Below are 21,781 nucleotides of genomic sequence, written 5' to 3' on the forward strand. Positions count from 1 at the left end.
TGTGGAGTTTAGCACATCTCTGCAGAACTTCACTTAGCTGCCCAATCTGAGATTTTATGAGAGAGTGTAACCCCACAGTGTCTTGTCAACTTTAACTCAATTCTCAGCATCTCTAAAAATTCTACATATTCTTTTTCTTGTCTAAATATTGCATATAAAATGTATTTAACCTTATTAGAAGCATATGGTTCTCATGTCCAGGGAGTCCACATTCATCTGCTCTGTTTAATTCTCTTAGATCTTTCAATATGTTATAGTAGATACCCTTAATTTCCTACAGTTTTCATTTGTTTTATTTTTTCCTAATAAAAATTCTATTTTGCATTTGTATCTACTTCTTCACTATGTAATACAGAGCAATGCAATGTCCCAGCTTTAGTGTAGGCACTGATTAATCTAATTCAGTCATGGAAATCCCATTCTCCTTGCCAGCGACTGGTTTAGGAGCTAGCATGTGACCCTTTTTGGCCAGTGAGACCTGAGGAGCAGTCAGCTGCAGGGGGTGGGTGGGTCCAGGTTGGGGAAGTGGGATAGAAGAATAATGCTGAGACTCAGAGAAAAATTTTGTTACTCTTAAGAAAACCAGAAAGAAATGATTGCATTACTCCTTTTTCATTGCTTTGTATGGATGCAATGGCTGAAATGAATATTGCTAGCTAGCATCTTTATAATGAACCAGCAAAAAGGATGGCAGGTTGAAAATTAGATAAGAAACTGGGTCTTGATATCACTGAGATGCAATGTCAAACAGTCCCAACACTGCAGTCCTGTTGTGTGAGGTCATGTAACTTTGCCTCAGTTCACATGGGAGATTTTCTGTTACTTGAGATGTCTATCGCATAATTGTTTATCACAGTTTACAGGTGTGCTTTTGATGGTTAACTCTGCTTCAGTACTCATCACCATCTGTAGGCACCTTTTCTGTTTTATTCTAACACTTAAGAATTTACCACTCCCCAGAACAACTTGTGATATGAAACTTATATTTGAGACCCTATTTTCCCTTTTAATTTAAGAACTCCTCTCCCTTCCAGCTCAGACTTGTAAAAGGTGAGAATTTTCTTTTGACATCTTAATTCCTATTGTTTTCGTTCCTTATAATACTTCAAAGAAAATAGATAATGAGTCTGGAACTGAGGGCACATATTGGTCTTAATCTTCTTTTAATTTAAGAAGTTCTTTGGGAGTTTTTTTGAAAAACACTCAGAGTTGCCTCTCTACCTAATAGGGGTTTAGAACAAAAAAGTAAATTGAAGATTCTATTCACTTAAGCTGTGTGTCAGTTTGGTATTAAGTAGGCTTAGAGAGAATGAGTAAAATATCCACATTATTCCCTTTAAAATGGAAACACAAGACATTAATGGTTTATATAAGAAGGAAAAAAATGTAGATGGTTGAAATTACTGAAGGTAGATGCTGTTAGCTTCTGCCCGAGTCTCCAGCATGTCTGAACAGAATTTCTGTTTATGTGTATTAGCACCATGCTTTTATTCTCAGGTATTTACAGCTTGCTGACACTCCACATTTGTGTTTTCAACATCTACAAGACGCAACGAGATAGAAAACTTGGGAATGTGTAAGCTTTATTTTATTTTTTTTTTAAGTAAGATTGATTACCAGGTGTTTGGTGGAGGAGAAGGACAAAGGATAATTTTCTCATCCATTATCAGGATAAGAACTGAGTAACTTTTCAAATGAAAACATGTGTGGGATAAATTTACACCACAAAGTCTAATGCTTTGCCCTTCAGGTTCTTGTCTTTTCTTCAATCCAGTTCTCAAGAAATATATTAATATACATGATTTTTTTTCTGAAATTCCCTTTCATCTTTTATTTTTCATGTTCAATATTTTTCCATTTTTGCTGTATTATTGTCTCCCCCCTTGTGGAAATTGCTTACAATTTAGCAAATTCTGCCTAACTATAATAATGGTTCAACGGGATCTTTAGATTTATAGAGGAGCAATAACAGAAAGTAGTTATGAATATAATTCATAATCAACATCTTGGTAGCCAAGAAAAGGAAGTACATTTGACAATGTTTTTATCCATTTCTTCAACTCTTCATTAGAGGTAGAATAAGACAGAGGAACCCAACTGATATAGAAATGAGAGAGTGAGAATGAAGAAAACGTAGATTTTTATACTTTGTAGAAGAAATGCAATTTACTGAGTGAATAATATATAGTAGCACTGTGCTGGATGTTTCTTACAAGTTATGGCTTATTTAAGCTTAACAATCCTGAGAAGTTATCTTGATTCTTTCACAAACTAGGAAATTCAAGATCAGAGAAATAAAAGTTCTTGAATTCTAAATTCTGGATTAAAATCTAGTTTTGACTAATTCTAAATGCATACCCTTTCCAGGTTCAAAACTTTAATCAACTCATATTTCTGGGGGGAAAACAGCAATAGCCATCTATTTTGTTTAATTATTATATGAATATACTAAGGGACTTAATATATGTTAGCTATATGTCCAAATTTAATGATAAATCCCACTCAGGGGGGGATGAATTATTTAAGTTTATTAAAGCTTCAGAATGTAAAGTAAGTACTTTAGAGAATGACCTTATCGATACTCAAAGTTAAATCTATCTCTGCCCAATTGCCAGAGTAACCCTTTTTTTTTTTCAGAGTAACCCTTGATAATTATACAGAGACTTCTTTTTTGAACATTCCTAGTAAGCTCTGAGCAGCTATAAATAAGGCTGCTGCAGTTGCTTCAGACTAAGGAGGAAGTACAGAATAACCTATTGGAAACAAAAGACTGGGAAGAGGTTTAATGTATCTCTTGTGTAGGAAGAGTGGTGAGAAAAAAGAATAAGGAAGGTATAAGTCTGGTAAGGAGGCAAAGTGGAAGGACAGATAATACTGTTTGGTGATACTGGTGTATTGGGAAATCATCCAAACATTATATTAAAACACAAAATCAAATAGCCATGGATGTAAAGTATCATAGAATGGCAGTTTATTTATCCAATGAATATTACTACTCTGTACACGGAACAATTTTCTGCCTTGAAAGAGTTCATAGCACACTATCATAAATTATACATGTGTAAAAATCATTCTAAAAATAATTTTAATGACATTTAAAAGTTGGTACATCATATAAGAATGGTATAAATACATTGTATGAGATTTCTAAAGAGGGAGAGATATGTAGGAAGGTCCTTTAACTAAGTCGTTACTCTCTTCCAAGGACAGGAACATAGAAAAGTGTGCAAAAGAACACACAGAATTGTTTAACGAGGCAAATTACATTCAAAACAGTGTCTAAAAATTATTATATAAATCACATGCAAATATTTGCATTACACTAACAGAGATAATCAAGTTGGAAAGACAATGATTGGTTGGACTTTAATCTACTCTTGCAATGGGTGTTTTAAGTAGGAAAGGAAGTACTGTAACATGTTTTTTAGTTACATATGGGTTACAAAGGTTATATCTTGTCTTATGTATAATTAAACAGATGTATCAGTCCCTGGTGTTAAACTAAGGAGTGGCCTATGTCAGAAGGGTCCAGTGAAAAGTAAAGGCCAGCTAAATCTCAATCAGGAAGCATCCAGGCAGGTGAATTGTAACAAAAGGGTCCAATAAAATTCCTCTGGTTTTATTTTATATTTTTTGATAATGTATGAACTTCCCAGCTTGGAGCAGATGTTTATTCACCTACGCTATAGTCAGGCAAACATGACAATCTCTTCACTATTTTCATGTTTCTTATTAACTCTAATCATTGTCCACTTTTCTGACATCTGATTTCTCAGAGGAAAGACACAGCAGGTGTCTATTATGAATGCATTGAATATAGGAAGTTTATTCCCTAGTGACCTTTATCTATAAAATATTTGTAGATGTGTATTACGGATCAAACCATTAGAATATTAAGAGTGATGCTAAAGGGAGAAAGCTACTGCAGCATGATGTGTGCTTTTTCACTGGGATAGCTTGACACAGAAAAAAAATCCTTGTCATTATGTGGTTTTGAAGAGTAGCATAAGCTTATAAAAACATATTCTTAGAAATTCATGAAGTTTCCAATTGGTTGTACTTTAATGTTTTTGTTTTATCTGGCAACCAAAGGATATAATGAAATATGATCCATAATAAATCAGAGTAACTACCAAAGATTAAATATAAAATGCACAGTTTTCTTACCAGCAAAAGAAAATTAAAGCTATACAATGGAATTTAAGAAAGAAATAAAGAGATCAAAGATGAAGAGGCATAAGTGGACGCTACATTAACCTCCTCCCAGGACCAATCTGGAATTACAGCTAAATTGTAGAGAAATCATCCTGAATAACCATCTGGACAAGAGATGGAGGGAAGCCTTATAACCATTGACAGACAGAAGAAACCACTTCACCACAATGTGACTGGTATGGAGTGTGGAAGAGATGCAAGAGGGCAGATGAAGTACCAGCGGGAAATTTCAGTGGCCAGGGTGTTCTTCTTGAGAAGTGTAGTGTCTAAACACCAAGCTGGGCTCCCCAGCCTACAGCACCAGAGCCAGAAAGGAACCCAGATAATATGCAGCTGTGAAAAGCAGCTGAGTTTCTGTCTTCCAGGAGAGATGGTTGGAGATACAGAGAGCCTCTAAAGGGCCAATGAATAAAATTTCATTTGCAGCCACTTACCCTGGGCTCTGGCAGGGGGTAGGGGCAGAGTAGACTAGAGACACTTGAGGAGAGTTTGGAGATGGGGGCTTTGGGGAGAGAACTGAGGAAGCAGTTGCCAGGATCCCTGTGCTGAGTCATTCCCCATACTGAGGAGCCATCTTGCTCAGGCAGAGCAGTCCCCTCCAAGTGCCATCAGCCTGAGGGGAAGCAATAACCCCGCCTGCAGTAATTACTCTGCCCCACCCTGTGGTGTTTAAACCTGACTGTTAATTACAGATTGACTACATGAACAACTGACAGAGAGAGCCAGACTGTGGATCACTGGTAGTCTCAAACAGGCTACCCAGGGCCAGACTGGGACACCATATGACATCACCAGGGGGGCTGATCCAGAAGGAGAAGACAGTGCACCTGTACAACAGCATACAAGACATGGTAGGCAGAGTGACTCTCAGTCAGCCAGCCAAAGGGAAGGACACATCAAAGAACAACCCAACAATAACCAAAACCCAATTACACCAGAGTGCTGACATAAACAGCATAAAGGGTATCCCAAGAGCATCAAGTTCAGGAGATCAAGGAGATTGCACCACTGAATCCCACAGGTCTCCTACCACAGAAGATCACACTATGAAGCCATGGAGTCAAAGCAGATCAATCTAAGAAGCAGACACAAACAAGAAAGTGTCACCTAAAATGGGGAGACAAAGAATCCCCCATTGAAAGGAAAGGAGGAATACCTAGAAAGTGCTAAATGAAATAGAGGCATTCAAACTATCTGACACTGAGTTCAAAATAATGGTTATAAGGATGCTCAATGAGCTCAGTGAGAACTACAAAGCACTCCAGGAAAGTTGCAAGGAACTTACTGTGAACTACACCAGCATGAAAAAGGACACAGAAATTATCTATAAGAGCCAGGAGGAAACGAAGAAAACAATATCCAAAATGAAGAACACAGTAGAAGGAACTAAAAGCAGGCTAGATGAAGCAGACGATTGAATCAGCAAGCTGGAGTACAAGGTAGAAAAAAATTCCCAGAGTAACAAAATGAAAAAGGACTCAAAAAGAACAAAGAGGGCTTAAGGGAGCTGCAGGACAACATGAAATGGAATAATATCCATATATTAGGGATACTAGAAGGAGAAGAGGGGGAACAAGGGGTAGAAAACCTGTTAGAAAAAGTAATGACAGAAAACTCCCCTAACTTGATGAAATAGTCACGCAAGTCCAGGAAGCACAGAGCTTCCCAATCAAGATGAACTCAAAGAGGCCCACTCCAAGATACATCATAAATAAAATGGTAAAATGTAAAGACAAAGAGACAATTAAAGGCAGCCAGGGAGAAAGTTAGCAACCTATAAGGGAGCTCTGATAAGGCTATCCAGAGATTACTAAACAGAAACCCTATAAGCCAGAAGGGAATGGCAAGAAATATTCCAAGTAATGAAAAGCAAAGGCCTGCAACCAAGACTACTCTAACCAGCAAGGCTCTCACTTAAAATGAAAGGCTAAATAAGGAGTTTCCCAGGCAAAAAAAAAAAAAAACAAAACAGAAAAACAAAACACAAGTTAAAAGAATATATCCCCACCAAACAAGCTAAAGGGACTGCTTTAAGAGGATGAAGAGAGAGAGGGGAACACAGGTACAAAGGGGAAAAAATATGGCAATGAATAAGTACCTATCAATAATAATCTTAAATATAAATGGATTAAATGCTCCAATCAAAAGACATAGGGTAGCTAAATGGATTAGAAAGCATGACCCACATATATGCTGTCTACAAGAGACCCACCTCAGAACAAAATATCTACATAGGCTGAAAGTGAAGGGATGGAAAAAAATATTCCAAGCAAATGGACATGAAAAAAAAGCTGAGGTAATAATACTTATATGAGACAAAATGGATTTCAAAACAAGGCCATAAAAAAAGACAAAGAAGGATGCTACACAATAGTTAAGGGAATAACCCATCAAGAAGATATAACCCTTATAAACATATATACACCCAATATAGGAGCGCCCAAATATTTAAGTAAAATCTTGGAAGACTTCAAGAAAGATAGTGACAGCAACACATTCATCGAAGGGGATTTTAACACTGCATTGTCAACAATGGACAGATATTCTAAGCAAAGTATCAACAAAGATATTGTGGCATTGAACAACACTCTAGATCAAATGCACTTAATTGATACATACAGACCTTTCACACCTAGTGCACCCTTGGTGGGAATGCAGACTGCAGCTACTGTGGAAAACAGTATGGAATTTCCTCAAAAAACTAAAAATGGAACTGCTTTTTATTCCAGTGGTTCCACTACTGGAATTATACCCTAAGAATCCTGAAACACCAATTCAAAAGGCCCTATGCACCCCTATGTTCATAGCAATGTTATTTACAATAGCCAAGTGCTGGAAACAGCCTAAGTGCCCATCTGTAGATGAGTGGATCAAAAAAAACATGGTACATTTACACAATGGAACACAATGCAGTGCAAAGAAAGAAGGAACTCCTACCTTTTGCAACAGCATGGCTAGAACTGGAGAGTATTATGCTAAGTGAAATAAGCCAGGCAAACAAATACCATATAATCTCACCTATGAGAGGAATCTAATGAACAAAACAAACAAACAAGCAAAATAGAACCAGATGCATGGAAACAAGGAACAGACTAACAGTGACCAGAGGGGAGGGGGAAGGGGGATAAAGAGGGAAAGAAAGGGAAGTGTCTAGTCAAGGAATAGGTATAAATGATCCATGGACATGGACAATAGGGTGGGAATTGACTCTGGGAAAGGGGGTAAGCAGGGCAGTGGGGAGCAATGGGGGAAAATTGGGATAACTGTAATAGAACAATAAAAAAAAAACTTCTTTTCTGGGACCTCAGTTATAAGTCAGTCCTATTATTGGAACTTATTAGGTTGTTGATATGTATACACCAGATACAGGAACTTTATAAAGATTATACTAAGCAAAAAAGAAAGAAAGAAATAGAAAAAGAACAACAACAAAAAAACTTAATACATATAAAATATGAAGTCAAATAGAAGAAATAAATATTAATAGGCAGGCTGATTAACATCTCTCATTTGAGATATAATTGCATTCTGTTCAAAAACTCACAGATTGGGACTTCTGGCCAAGATGCAGACCTAGACAGACACGCTGTATCTCCCTCCACAAATAAGAAGGAATACAACTACCTCAAAACTAGAGACAACCAGAAGTTCCAGAAAATCAAGCTGCATGGAAGTCCAACAAACAAAGATATAAAGAAGAAATACTCATCCAGACAGGTAGGAGGGGTGGAGCCAGGGTGGAGAGGACATGGTGTGGTGGTGGCAGCAGCAGCAGCAGCAGGACAGTGGAAAGCACAATCACACATTTTAAAAAGTCAAGAGGGACACCTGGGGAGTACTCCCAGCACCAGGCCAGACCGCACAGCTCATGGCCCCAGTGCCGGGGAAAATAGAGCCTCATTGCTTTTAACTGTGCAAACCAGAGGGGGTTGGGAGAGAGGAAGAAACTGCCATCTCTCAGCAGAGTCCACTTGTTTAAAGGGCCCCCACAGTCCTAGAACATCTGCAGACCCACCCACTCTGGGAACAACGGACGGGGAAGCAGCTAGAGGGGTGCCAGTCGAGTGCGGAAGTGGGAGAGGTACCTGGAAAAGGGGTGAGTGCTGGGCAGGTGGCATTGTTCCCTCTAGGACCCCTCCCCCACATACAGTGCCACAACATGGTGAAACAGGTTGCCCTGTACTGACAAATCCCTAAGGCTCGCCCCTTACAATGTAACAGGAGCGACAGCTCTACATGGAATGTGGAAGCAAACAAACACGGGAGCTTGTCAGAATGAGGAGACAGAGAAGTATAGCCCAAAAGGGGGAATGGATCAAGGTTCCAGTGGGAGAACTAAGCGACGAGGAGAGAGCCAACCCCACAGATGAGGAGACAGACAACCTAACAGATGCAGAATTCAAAACACTGGTGATAAAGATGCTCACAGGCTTGACAGATTTGCTTGAGTACGGCAAATGCATAAGAGAAGAAGTGAAGGCTATGCTAAGTGAAACAGAGGAAAATCCACACAAAACCAATGGGGAAGGGAAGGAAACTGGCATTCAAATCAATGATTTGGAACATAAGGAAGAAAAAAACAGTCAACCAGTGCAGAATGAGGAAGCAAGAATTGCAAAAAAAGAGGAAAACTTCCCAAATTTTGCGAAGGAGATGGACATACAGGTCTGGGAAGCATGGAGAGTCCTGGCCGAGCTGGACCCAGAGGGGACCACACCAAGATGCATCATGACTGAGATGTCAAAGGTAAAAGATAAAGGCAGAGTCCTAGGAGCAACAAGAGAGAGGCAGAGAGTTGCCTACAGGGGGGTGCCTATAGGACTATCAGCTGATTTCTCAGAGGACATCTTGCAAGCAGGGAGGGGCTGGTAAGCAGTATTCAATGTGATGACAAGCAACCTACAACCAATATTACTCTATCCAGCAAAGCTATCATTTGGAATGGAAGGGCAGATGAAGTGCTTCCCAGACAAGGTGAAGCTAAAGGAATTCATCATCACCAAGCCATTACTATATAAAATGTCAAAGGGACTTACTTAAGAAAAAAAAGATCAAAACTATGAACTCTAAACTGACAACAAACTCACAATTATCAACAAATGAATCTAAAAAATAAAAATAAAATCTAACTAAGAAAACCAGAATAGGAACATAATCATAGGTATGGGGATTATTTGGAGGGTTATCAGCTGGGAGAGGAGAGAGGGAGAAATGGGAAAATGGTGCAGGGACTAAGAAGCATAATTGGTTTGTACAAAATAGACAGGGGGATGTTAAGACTAATATAGGAAAGGGTGAAGCCAAAGAACTTATATGCACGACCCATGGACATGAACTAAGAGGGGTGGGATTGCTGGAGGAAAGCAGGGTACTAGGCAGAGGGGAGCAAAAGGGAAAAAATTGGGACTACTGTAACAACATAATCAATAAAATATACTTAAAAAAACAAAAACAAAAACAAAAAACAGTCAACCATTACAGAAGTAGGAAACAAGAATCGAAAAAAATGAGGAGAGACTTAGGAACCTCTGGGACAACTTTTAACATGCCAACATCCGAACCATAGGGGTGCCAGGAGGAGAAGAGGAAGAGCAAGAAATCGAAAACTTATGTGAGAAAATAAGAAGGAAAACTCTCTAAATTTGGTGAAGGAAATAGACATACAAGTTGAGGAAGCACAGAGGTCTAGCTAACAAGCTAGACCCAAAAAGGACCACACCAAGACACATCATCATTAAAATGTCAAAGCTTAAAGATAAAGAGAGAATCTTAAGAGCAGCAAAAGAAAAGCAGAGTTTCCTACAAAGGGGTGCCTATAAGACTATCAGCTGATTTCTCAAAAGGAACTTTGCAGGCAAGAAGGGACTGGCAAGCAGTATTCAAGGTGGTGAAAAGCAAGGACCTACATACAACCAAGATACTCTATCCAGCAAAGCTATCATTTAGAATGGAAGGGCAGATAAAGTGATTCCCAGACAAGGTTAAGCTAAAGGAGTTCATCATCACCAAGCTATTATTATATAAAATGTCAAGTTCTTTACTTAAGAAAAAGATCAAAATTATGAACATTGAAATGAAAACAAACTCACAACTATCAACTACTGAATCTAAAAAAGAAAAACAAAATCCAACTAAGTAAACCAGAATAGGAACAGAATCATAGATATGGGGATCATTTGGAGGGTTATCAGCTGGGAGAGCAAAAGGGAGAAATGGGGAAATGGTGAGGGATTAAGAAGCATAATTGTTTTGTACAAAATAGACAGGGGGAAGTTAAGAATAATATAGGAAAGGGTGAAGCCAAAGAACTTATATGCACGACCTATGGATATGAATTAAGGAGGGGTGGGATTGCTGGAGGGGAGAGGGGTACAGGGCAGAGGGGAACTAAGGGGAAAAGAAATGGGACTTCTGTAACAACATAATCAATAAAATATACTTAAAAATAAAACCACCTCACAGATCAAGGAGCTAAAAGTCAGTAAAGGAATAACTGACAAACAAAATAGAATATAAAAGAAAAGAAAATTATAAGCCACAATCATGTATAAGCAGAAAGACACAAATATAAAATTAAATTGAACTAAGCAAATTCAAAGGTGTATACAATATTGATAAAGTATTATTTAGCCAAGACATATAAGTATGTTACACAATTAGAAAATATTTCATTTCATTTTACTTACATTACTAGTTTAAAGTAGAAGAAAATTAACAGGACTGGCTTAACTGAGGAAAAGCTGTTGTGAGGTATCTCTAAACACACTTACATACCAGAAAGATTTTTAGGAAAACTTGACAAATAGGTCTTAAAGTTATTTTGAAATGTAATGATATCCAAGAACACTTGAGACAAATTTTAAAAAGGAATTCAAGAAGGGTGTTTGCGCTTTCAAATAGTAGTGTTTGTTTTCACTTAAAGGACTTTAGACATCTATCCAATTTGGGGAGCAGTTTTGTACCCTTATCAAAGTGATGCTTACAGTTTCAGCTCTTCCACGAATTAGTATAATTTGTATTACACCAATTAAGTAATTAATACAATTAAGTAATTACTGCTAAAAATGTTGATTCAAGTCAAACATTTATTGACCAAGCATTATCTTCAAGATATTGGGTTGGTTACTGAGAGAGGAATAAAAAGGAACATGGTAGAGTTCCTTTTTTGAAGGAGTTTATAATCTCCTAGTTGGATATCATGAAGTAGGGGCCACTCCCTGTACTTTGCCTATGCCCACTTTCCAAGTGAGAATGACCTTAGCAAGGTCAGGGTGACCTGCTGCACAACTCAGCTGGGACATTTTGCTTTAGCTAAGGTTTGGGTTTTACTAAACCCCAATATCTATGTCAAGTGTGTTTATAAAATGGGATAACTAATGAGCATGTGATACATTGAATAAAACAGAAATTTTACTTCCTAATTCTACATTTTTGTAATTTAAGTCAAAGCTAAGTAGTCACCGAACATTGTGAAAATTATACACATGCACATACAAACACACACACATACACACGCCGATTTTCATGATAAAAGTCTTAGTAATTACAAAGTCCAAAAGTCACTTTAGCATTGTTTTCTGTTATATTCCTGGAATCAAATTAAGATTTACTTCTTAAATAAATAAGTTAAGCCAAGGTTGGCAATTTTTTTTTCTTTAAAGGATAGGATGGTAAAAGTTTTATGTCTTACATGTCATAGAGTCTCTGTCACAATTATTCAGTTTGGCATTTGTAGCCTGAAAGTAGCCAGAGACAATGTATAAATGAATGACTACAGCTGTCATACTTCTTACATTTCTTTTCACTTTTTTCAAGCATTGTAAAACCCATTTCTAGCTTGTGATTTATACAATAACAGGTGACAGGCTATAGTGGCCCGTGGCCATATTTTGCCAACTCTTAAGTTATGTAATAAACTATGCTCCTTTTCATATTTTCATTTATCATTTTGAGGCAGTTATTTTCATAATTAAAAAAAATCTCAAATATCTTCCTATTTGTAAAACAAAAATTTTTTTCTAGCTTTCTGTACCTTCACTTTTTCTATAAGTCATTGTATTGTTTCCATGAATATAAAAACCATTTTCCTTGAAAACTATCACATTGTTAAATAATTTTAGGCAATAAACATGGCTAAGATAGCTTACCAAATTGATTTGCAGCGTTTTTTCCCAGTTTTTCTCATTATTCACTCCAGCATTATTGACCAAAATGTCCAATCTTCCAAAGTGGTCTACAACCTTTCTGAAAGTATCTAATATAAATAAAGAGACATTATAGATATGTTCTTACTTTCCATATATACATTTACATCACATCCTATGCCATGAAATAAATTTTTATTTATCCACCCTGGTAGGGAAAATTACATTCTTGGACAGTGATTTAATGCCTTGCTCCTCAAGGCATGGTTTATGAGCCAGTAGCATCAACCAGCATTACCAGGGAACTTATTAGAAGGGTAGAATCTGTGACCACCACAGACCTACTGAAGCAAAAATCTTAACTTTAATATGATCCATAGACAATCTGCATGCACATTAAAATTTGCTTAGTAGTAACTTAATGGTGTAAGTTTTAGAGAACTGAACCTCCTGAGCTAAGAGCTCTTGGAAATCAGTTGGGCAGCCAGCATCTCTCTGTCCCTAAGAAGTTACTGGAGCTCTGTGGTTTAGACTATATCAAATTCCCTTTTTAAATAAGTCACATTACCCTCATAAACTATAATATTAAACATGTTTTCTTGTGTGTTGAAACCCATTCTCATAATTTCAGGGAGTTTTGAGATCCTAGTAAGTAAAATCAACTATTCATTCAGTTGATTTTATATAATTATTGTAACTTCAATGTGTACTATTTTTTTTCTCTTTTTCACACTGTTATTACTACTCTGTGTAAAAACTATGTTCAACCAAGGAAAAGTGTGCATAGCTTTTGAGGCCTAAAGGTCATTTATTTCATTGTCCAGCTACATATCCAGTTCTTGCAAACCCTCCTTAGCCAGTTCATACTAGGTTTTACTATCTTTGTATTGAGAAACACATGATTTCTCAGAGTTGACCTTTACATAGTTCTATTGATTTAAACTGTTTCCCCAGGCCCTTTAACACTGGTTCTGGTTCTATTACTTGAGACCATAGATACTAATTGTGGTTGCCCTTCCAAATGATAGTTCATGTTCTAAGGTTTTAGGCTCAACATGTGAGTTCCTTAAAAAAAAAGTACATCCACACAAAGTTTATTTTGATTCAAATAAAATCACATAATTATTAGTAACCACCACACATATTGAAGAGGGCATTGTTTAATCAGTTCCCAAGTAGATAACTCATTATGCAAATTGATTATCAAAAATTGTGCCAAAATATTTTAATATGTGTCCTTTACAGTGTCCTTTACCATACTGGAATGGAAAACACAATAAAAACTTTACTTTTTTGTAGAATTTTTAAATGCTTCTAAAAATCTCAAATTGATTCTAGAAGAGGTCTTCCAGTAGGAAAAAGTCTTTTATATATATATATATATATGTATATTGCATTCTGTCTTAAGAATGTTCTCTTCAGAACTCCACAACAATCTTATAAGAAATTAGTTGTTAAATATGTGTGTCTAATAGCTTCTTTAATTTTCTTGTTTTGGTCTCCTCTGCATTTCCTTCTTTTTTAAAAAAAAGATTTTATTTATTCATTTTTAGAGAGAAGGGACGGGAGGGAGAAAGAGAGGGAGAGAAACGTCGATGCATGGTTGCCTCTTGCACACCTCCAACTGGGGACCTGGCCTGCAACCCAGGCATGTGCCCTGACTGGGAATCGAACTAGCGACCCTTTGGTTCACAGACTGGCACTCAGTCCACTCAGCCACACCAGCCAGGGCTCCACTACATTTCTTATATTCTGTCCTCTCCACTGTATAATACACTATCTTCTTTCTAACACACCACTGAATTTGGGGCTCAAGCAACTTAAAACCTAGCTCTTGGTGACATTTATATGCGGTGGTAGGTACTATTTAAAATTTACCTACAGTTCCCCAACCCCATGTTCCATTTCTTCATTTATAAACCAAGTTACGTCTCATTCATCTCCAAGAACATTTTCATCTCTGTAGTTTTATGATTTCATTGAAGTTTCCCTCTGCCACATGTCTAAATTGTTTCAAAAGTTGTAGGCAGTACTTAATCCTGAAATTGGAAGAGTCAATGTCATGTTTTTTCTGAACTGCAAATAAGGGCTGATGTCCAGACAACATGTGGATTTCTCATGACCACACACCTTCTCCAGGTCACTCATTATGTGTCTGAGTTTCCTCCTTCACATCATTTATCCTTAAGGAATGTGTTTACAGCCAAGGTACTAATTTTAAATATAGAAAAGCAAAACAATTAAGGTTAAATGTCACATGTGAAACTACATGAATTCAGACAGAAATAGCTTCCAGATGGTCTATACTGTTTCTTTTTCCATCTCCATGGATGTCGAGATTTGACATGTCTCTATTCTTGATCCAAAATATCATGTGCAAGCAACAAAACTTTATCCTCTCGCAAAACATGTTCCACCAGCACTGTGTTTATAGATCTCTTCTACTCATGCTTGTAATCCATGTTATAGATCTTTATTAGCATTTTCAGATTTTAATTATACATCTTTCTTTAAAACAATTTCCCTTAACTGTAGGGGAACACTCCCTTCTAACATGCTATTCTGTTTTTAGTCTCTTACAGAATATCCCAACATTTTCAAAGAAATTCACACTTCAGTGTTCCTATAAGAACAGGAGTATTAGAGTGATTTTTATGGAAGTTTTTTGTTCCCTTGATAAAAAATTGTGCCCCAAAATTTATTCAGTCTTTTGAAAAAACTTTGTGAGATACAAATATTTTATATTTCTATCCTTCCCCCCCAAAAAAAACTTTTTTTCATGCACATCTATTGGACTTCTATATGACCAAATCTGTTTATATGCCAGTATTGTCTCTGGTATTTCACAAGTAGATTGTTCTATATTGTGAGTAGACGGAAACAGGAAAGCATTGAGGAAAGTCTGATAGAAACTTTTCTTCTGACATTATACTACTGTAGCACAGCTATTTTTATTTTTAAAGTACCATCTCACAGGGGAAAAACCAAAGAGAACATGTGGTTAACAGCATCTAGCATGTCTGTGATGATGACCCTTGATCTTGCGCTCTAGTACGTTTAAAGGGAAACACTGCCACATTTGTCATCGGACTCTGTCTTTCAGCTTTTGGGGGAAGTTGTTTGCCACAGTCCCTTAGTCTACGTTTAACTTTCCAAGTTCCAGCTGCAGTTTCAATTATTTAATAACTACTGTTAGTAATGTCTTTGACTACACAAAGGAATTTTGATTACATTATGTGCTGCCAAATGACTAAAATAAAAGGATTTCTCAAGCTGACTTGGATTCCCCCCTCCTCCCCGCTTTGTTTTTATGGCTATTGGGATGCCCGTAGGAAACATAACACTCCAACCTATCTCGTGGAGCTTAGAGGTAGCCGCTCTGCAGGAGGCCCAGCTGCCTACCCTAGGCCGGTTCTCTGGCCCGGGGCTGCCTTCAGGTTACTGCTAGTTCAGGCGTGTTCGGCGTTGATGGATGGATCCCTCTTACCTCTCAGTTGTTCCTGGTCGGCCACATCGCACTGGATGAATAGAGTCTTCTGAGGTTCAAACTGCTCATCCAGAGCAGCTTTGCACTTCATACCTGCTTCATGATTCCAATCTACTAGCGCTACCTGTGGAGAGAGGAGAGGAGTCCAGATCCTGCGCAACTCGTGAAACAGACACACAGACGAACGGTAAATAAGCGACAGGACGCTCCTCTTTTGGATCTGACTTTCTGCAATTAAAGGTCGGGTTTTCTCCAGCCGCTTTCGAGGTCTGCTTCTCACGGGAGCATCAGCCTCGGAGGCTATGGGAAGTGGCAAGGTGGACACTTGGAGGGCAGCCTCCCTGTCTCCCCCGGGGCCCTGTGGCTTGGCGGGGGTGGCTGCTGAGTCTTGGGGTGAGCAGAGAAGTTTCTGCGACTGGGCGCCGCTCTTACCTTGGCACCCTTGTGCAGCAGCGCCTCTGCAAACGCTCTGCCTATGCCCTGCGCCGCGCCGGTCACCAGCGCCACTTTGCCGTTCACGTGCATGGTGCGGCCGCTGCTCGCGCGTCTCCGTGCAGCCGCGGCTTTTATGTTCCCCCGGCGGAAGCGCGTGCACCCCGGCCCAGGGCTCTCCTGCAAGTGGGCGGGGATGAAACTCTGTCAAGCCAACCCTGGGGCACTCAGGACTATGTCACCTGGCCCTGAACGCTCCCAGGCGCCAAGCTGCGCGATCTTTGCCTTCCTGACTCTCAGCAACCTCTGGCTGCGTTACTGGTGGTGAGCCGACAGGAAAAGCAGAAAAGTTATTTCTAAAAAATATTTCCCTCCATCAATAATATTGTAATAACTATGTCTGTTGCCGGATGGCTACTGGAAATATCAGAAAGAACAGTTTGTAAAGTATGATTCTCTACCCACTATGCTGCACATCTGAAACTAATGCAAAATAATACTGAACGTAAACAGTAATTGAAAAATAAAATAAAAAAGATTTCCTTTCAGTGTGTTAAGACCACTTCCATAAAATGAACGCACAGGAGAGGGTTGAGAGTTTGGCTTCTTCCTCCTGCCCCGAGGTCCTCTGCTTCCTTGCCCCTTGCACCGACACCCCCACCCCCACCCCCCAAAAAAAACCACAAGCAAACAAAGCAAAATTTTAGGGAAGTTGCTCTTCTGTCCAGTCTAAGTCTTTGTGTGAATTCTAATCTCATGGTTTTTGGAGTAAGGGTCAGGGGACCCAAGTTAAGTAACACCACTATTTTTTACTTAGTTGCGTTTTTGACAAACTGGAGATAAGTGAACTGTGAATCTATTGTTTCATGGCTGGGACTTTAGGAATCTGTTGACACTTCTGTTTCAGATCAGTATCCATTGTGTGTCATCTTGAGAGCTCTCTGCAAGAAGTGTCATCATTTACTTACCCAGAACTTTCAGGTCGCTGTCAGGCTGGTGAATTGGTTCAGTGGAATTCTTATTTGTTGAATCATACTTGCTTCAGGGCTCAGAGTTAAAGTGTGAGACAGAGGTTCCCTGTCCTCCAGGACCTTGAGAGGCAGCTGTGTGCCGAGGTGCATTCAGCCAAGGCTATTTTGCTGACCTAGTTAGTTTTTCCTTTTTTCTTTTTTCATGTTATCACCCACAGGCTTCAATTTCATTTCTGTAATCTTATTACCTGTAGGCATTTGTTTTCATAAACAAAGAAATCTAAGCAGCTGGGCAGGTGACCTTTGTGTACTTCTTTGCTGCTTACAGGACACAGGAGGAAAGGAGCTGGCTCAGCAGGGAAGGCAAGTTTGGGGAAGCTGTGTAACAGAGATACAGGCTTTCAGTGAACGACTGAAGCAGGTTCTCAAAGTTGCTTTGAAAATGGGTCTTGAAAAAAATGTTGAGAATTCAAGACAAGAAAGATATTTATATTCTATTATGATAATTAAAATTGTAATGTGAAGAGTACGTTGAGGTATCGTATTGAAAGAGAACGCAGAGGACAAAAAATAAGAGGAAACAAACCAAACCCAACCCCTCAGCAACATGCACAGAACAGAAAAAAAAAAAAAATAGTCCCTTTATCAGGAAAGAACTAACACAGCAGAGTGACATGGAATGTGTTGGGAGAGCAACATGTGGCAGCACATATGGGGAAGACTGTTTCAAGAAGAAAGGAGCGGTTGATGATACAAAGTGCTCCAATGAGCAAAAGGAAAAGAGGAGAGAAAAAAGAAATGCCTTGAATTTTTCATGACAATAATTAGTGTTAGTAAATTTAGAAGGGACAGTAAATATTAGTTCTAACTAATTACTCTGGATTAGTGACACAAAATACATGTAAGATGGAGAAAAATGGGCAACAGTTTTGTTTTTGTTTCTGTTTTATTTTGTTTGTTTTCACAGCATAGGAAAGACTGGAATTTAAGGCATAGTTTGTACCTCTTACTCCTCTTCTTTCTTCTGAGTTTCCATTGCCATTGTCTTTGTTCAGACTCATACATTCTCCTGTGATGATAGTAATAACAGTTAGCCTTCTGAGTCACTTCTTTGTCCCCAAATTTCTTAAACACAATTCAATTTCCACAGTCCTCCAAGTAAATATTCTAAAACATAGATCTGATCATGTTTAGACATCTCATTTTTTAAATCCTTAAAATATCTAAACTCCAGGGCATTACTAGGAGACATTCTATGCTCCATGTCTTTGTGGTAGTTGCTCTCTACACACTAGGAAACTGTGTTGGTTAAAATCTACCCTACCTTCCCAGCCTCAGGCCTTTGTCTTATAGTATCTGCTCACCTGCCTATCCTCCCCCTTCCCCTTTCTTCACTTGTCTTCCAACTCAGCTGTGAAAACTCTACAGGGGATAGCCGATCACATGGTTGGAGTTATCTCACTATCGCTGAGTGTCTTCAAGGAGAGCTGTGTCTTTTTCTCTAGATGTCTCCAGCATCCAGCCAAATTATTTGCTTTTACTTATTGAGTGAAGTCCAGATAAACATGAAATGGGTATCTAATCAAGAGAAGTAGGAAAATTTGAACTAGATGGTGAGATTTCCTGTATACAGTACTATGGTTACTATCTTTCAACGTGACTTAAAAGTAAGATTTAAAAAAATACATTGGATATGCGTACTACACAATCTTTTTTATCCGGTCATCTATGAAGGGGCACTTTGGTTGTTTCTATGTCTTGGCCACTATGAATAATCCATAGAGGTGCATATATCGTTGCAGATAAGTGTTGAGGTTCAAAGTTTTTGGTTAGTTACCCAGAAGAGGGATTGCTGGGTTATATAGTAACTCTGTCTTAATTTTTTGAGGGATCTCCATACTGTGTTCCATAGTGGCTATACCAGTTTACATTCCCACCAGCAGTGAACAATTGTTCCTTTTTCAACCTCTCCAACACTTATTATTACTTGTCTTATTAATAATAACCATTCTAATATGTATAAGATGGTATCTCATTGCAATTTTGATTAACATTTTCCTAATAGCTAGTCAGAGAAGGAAAACTCTGACTCCAAAAAACCTCCGCTGCCTTGCGGCATACCTCTTCAGGGGAAAGGCTAAGGGAGTAAACCCCGACAGAAAATCCGGAGCCGGAGTCCCTAAGGCGGTTTGACGTTGTAGTCAACACCGGCAACTCCTGCGGCGCACCTGAAGCCAAGCTGTATTGACTCCGTCTTTCCCTTGGACCCTTCAGCTGCGAAGAGAGGGGGGGTCTGCTGCATGGGCAACAGCAGACCCTCCATATCACCCTGCCCAGGCTCTGTAGCTTCAGCTTCACTGGAGAGGACACTCCAGCGTCATCACAAGATGTCGATTCAACACGGGAGGAGACAGATACCATGTCACTCCCGAGTTGGACTGCACAGCCACTCTCGGTGGTGCAGATAGACTCTTGGGAAGCTACACCATCGTCTCTCGAGACGGACGGCTGCCAACAACAAGTGAAGTTGAGCATCTTTTCCTTTATCTGTTGGCCACTTGTATGTCTTCTTAGGAGAAGTGTCCGTTCAGGTCCTCTGTCCACTTTTTAATTGGCTCATTTGTTTGGTATTGAGTGTGTGAGTTCTTTATACGAATTCCTTGGATATTAACTCTTTGTCAATACTGTTGTTTGTGAATATCATCTCCCACTCTGTTGGTTGCCTTTTTGTTTTGTTGGTGGTTTCTTTTTCTGTGCAGAAGCTTTTTTAATTTGATGTAGTTCCATTCATTTATTTTTGTCTTTACTTTCCTTGTCTTTGGGGTCAAATTCATAAAATATTTTCTAAAACCAATGGAATACTACTCAGCAATAAGAAAAAGATGAAATACTGCCATCTGCAACAACATGGATGGACCTTGAGGATATTATGCTAGGCAAAATAAGTCAGTCTGAAATAGATAAGAATCATATTATTTCACTCATATGTGGGGTATAAAACTGAAACTCATAGACACAGACAACAGTATGATGGTTACCAGAGGGTGAGGGAGATAGGTGGTTAGGAAAGGGTAAAAGGGACCAAATATATGGTGATAGAAGATGACTTGATTTTGGGTGGTGGGCACACAATGCAATATGCAGATCATGTATCATAGAAATGTAATCATGAAAACTGCATAATTTTATTGACCAATATCACACCAATACATTTAATTTTTAAAAATAAAATTTAAAAAATGAATAACTCTCAACCTCCACACAGTAGTCCACAATAAAGAATGCATTATTGGATATGAGGGTGATCTGGCTGTGACATCTGTCACCCCATTGATGCCAGGGTTGATTTGGCTGATCTGGCTGGCTAGGCAGGTGTCCCCTTCCTCCCTCACCCATCCATGTGTGTCCCTCCCGAAGCTGCATGCTTGGTCGAAGAGAAAGATCTTCCAACTAGAGGAGAGGACCGGTCTTCACTCAAGGGTATACAAGTAGCTGCGCTCCCCTGCTAGAACGTCCAAGCAAGCTCTCAAAAATGCATTATTGTCTCCATTTTGTGAATGAAATTACAAGGTTTGGGAGATGTCTCAAAGTTACAGAGCCTGTATTCAAACCATTCTGCCTTCAAAAAGGATATAACGTTCCCATGTACCCTGAGATCCTCTCTGCCTAGTGCTGTGCATTCCTGGAAGGCATGACTGTGTTTAACAATTATGTGTGCACCTCTCACAGTGCTTTATATGTTATCAGTTTTCAGTAAGTATTTAGAATACTAGACCTGTAGAAACCCCATATCAGTTAAGAATAGGTTCAAATGCATATAACAGAAGATTCAACTAACAGAGGCTCAGAGAAATAGGGACTTGTTTGTTCCCATGACAATGTTTTGCTCACATGGAGATAGGTTGCCAGAGTGAGGAGAGATGATTCAGAAGCCAATGTTCCTCAGTCAGATAGAAAACTGGCTCCTCAGTCATGTAAAAAATCTGTGACTCACTTGGAATGTCTGCCTACTGAACTTCTACTCAATCTTCCAAACCCAACTGTGTTATAGTAAACAATATGTCTCATCTTTGCCCAGGATTCCTAGCACAGAGCTCCTGAAGGTCTTGGAATTTCCTGAGTGATATATTTTTATGCAAATGAGGTGACTCATGCCAAACTCCTAGGTTGAGGTTGATCACCAGAAAGTCCAACTACTCATAATTAGAGGGTTGAAACTTCAAGCCAGTCTTACCTCTGGGGGTGAGGGGTAGGGGGACTTGAGATTGAGTTCAGTTACATGGTTAATAATATAATCAATCATGCTTATATAATGAAACCTCAATAAAAACCCTGGCCACTAAAGCTCAGTGGAACTTGGTGGTTGGTGAGCACGTTAGTGTGCTGGAAGAGTGACATGCCTGACTTCATAGCGAGGGCACTGAAGCTCTCATCCCTTCCATACATCATCCTATGTGTATCCTGTATAATAAAACTGTAATCATAATACCAAAAAAGGAAAAAAATACATTGGTACAAAGAAGAGTGTTTTG

At 38.8% G+C, this 21,781-nt stretch overlaps 1 protein-coding gene and 1 long non-coding RNA gene across 2 annotated transcripts in view; one reads left to right on the forward strand and one right to left on the reverse strand.

Moving 5' to 3' along the window:
- Window positions 1–16,410, reverse strand: part of HPGD (15-hydroxyprostaglandin dehydrogenase) — a 34,271-nt gene extending 17,861 nt beyond the window's left edge. Inside the window, exons 1-3 of the mRNA XM_090288944.1 lie at window positions 16,279–16,410; window positions 15,847–15,970; window positions 12,363–12,469 (exon numbers count right to left, since the gene is read on the reverse strand). Coding sequence (XP_090145070.1) covers window positions 12,363–12,469; window positions 15,847–15,970; window positions 16,279–16,371 — 324 coding nt within the window. The 5' untranslated portion in view covers window positions 16,372–16,410. The remainder of the gene's footprint in view (window positions 1–12,362; window positions 12,470–15,846; window positions 15,971–16,278) is intronic.
- LOC149999453 (uncharacterized) overlaps window positions 15,692–21,781 on the forward strand; it is a 31,418-nt gene continuing 25,328 nt past the window's right edge. The window contains exon 1 of the long non-coding RNA XR_016513407.1: window positions 15,692–16,033. This is a non-coding gene — a long non-coding RNA (uncharacterized LOC149999453). The remainder of the gene's footprint in view (window positions 16,034–21,781) is intronic.

This window comes from Furipterus horrens, unplaced genomic scaffold, assembly GCF_987537825.1.
Source record: "Furipterus horrens unplaced genomic scaffold, mFurHor1.1.pri manual_scaffold_10, whole genome shotgun sequence".
In the NCBI taxonomy this organism is placed as follows: Eukaryota; Metazoa; Chordata; class Mammalia; order Chiroptera; family Furipteridae; genus Furipterus; species Furipterus horrens.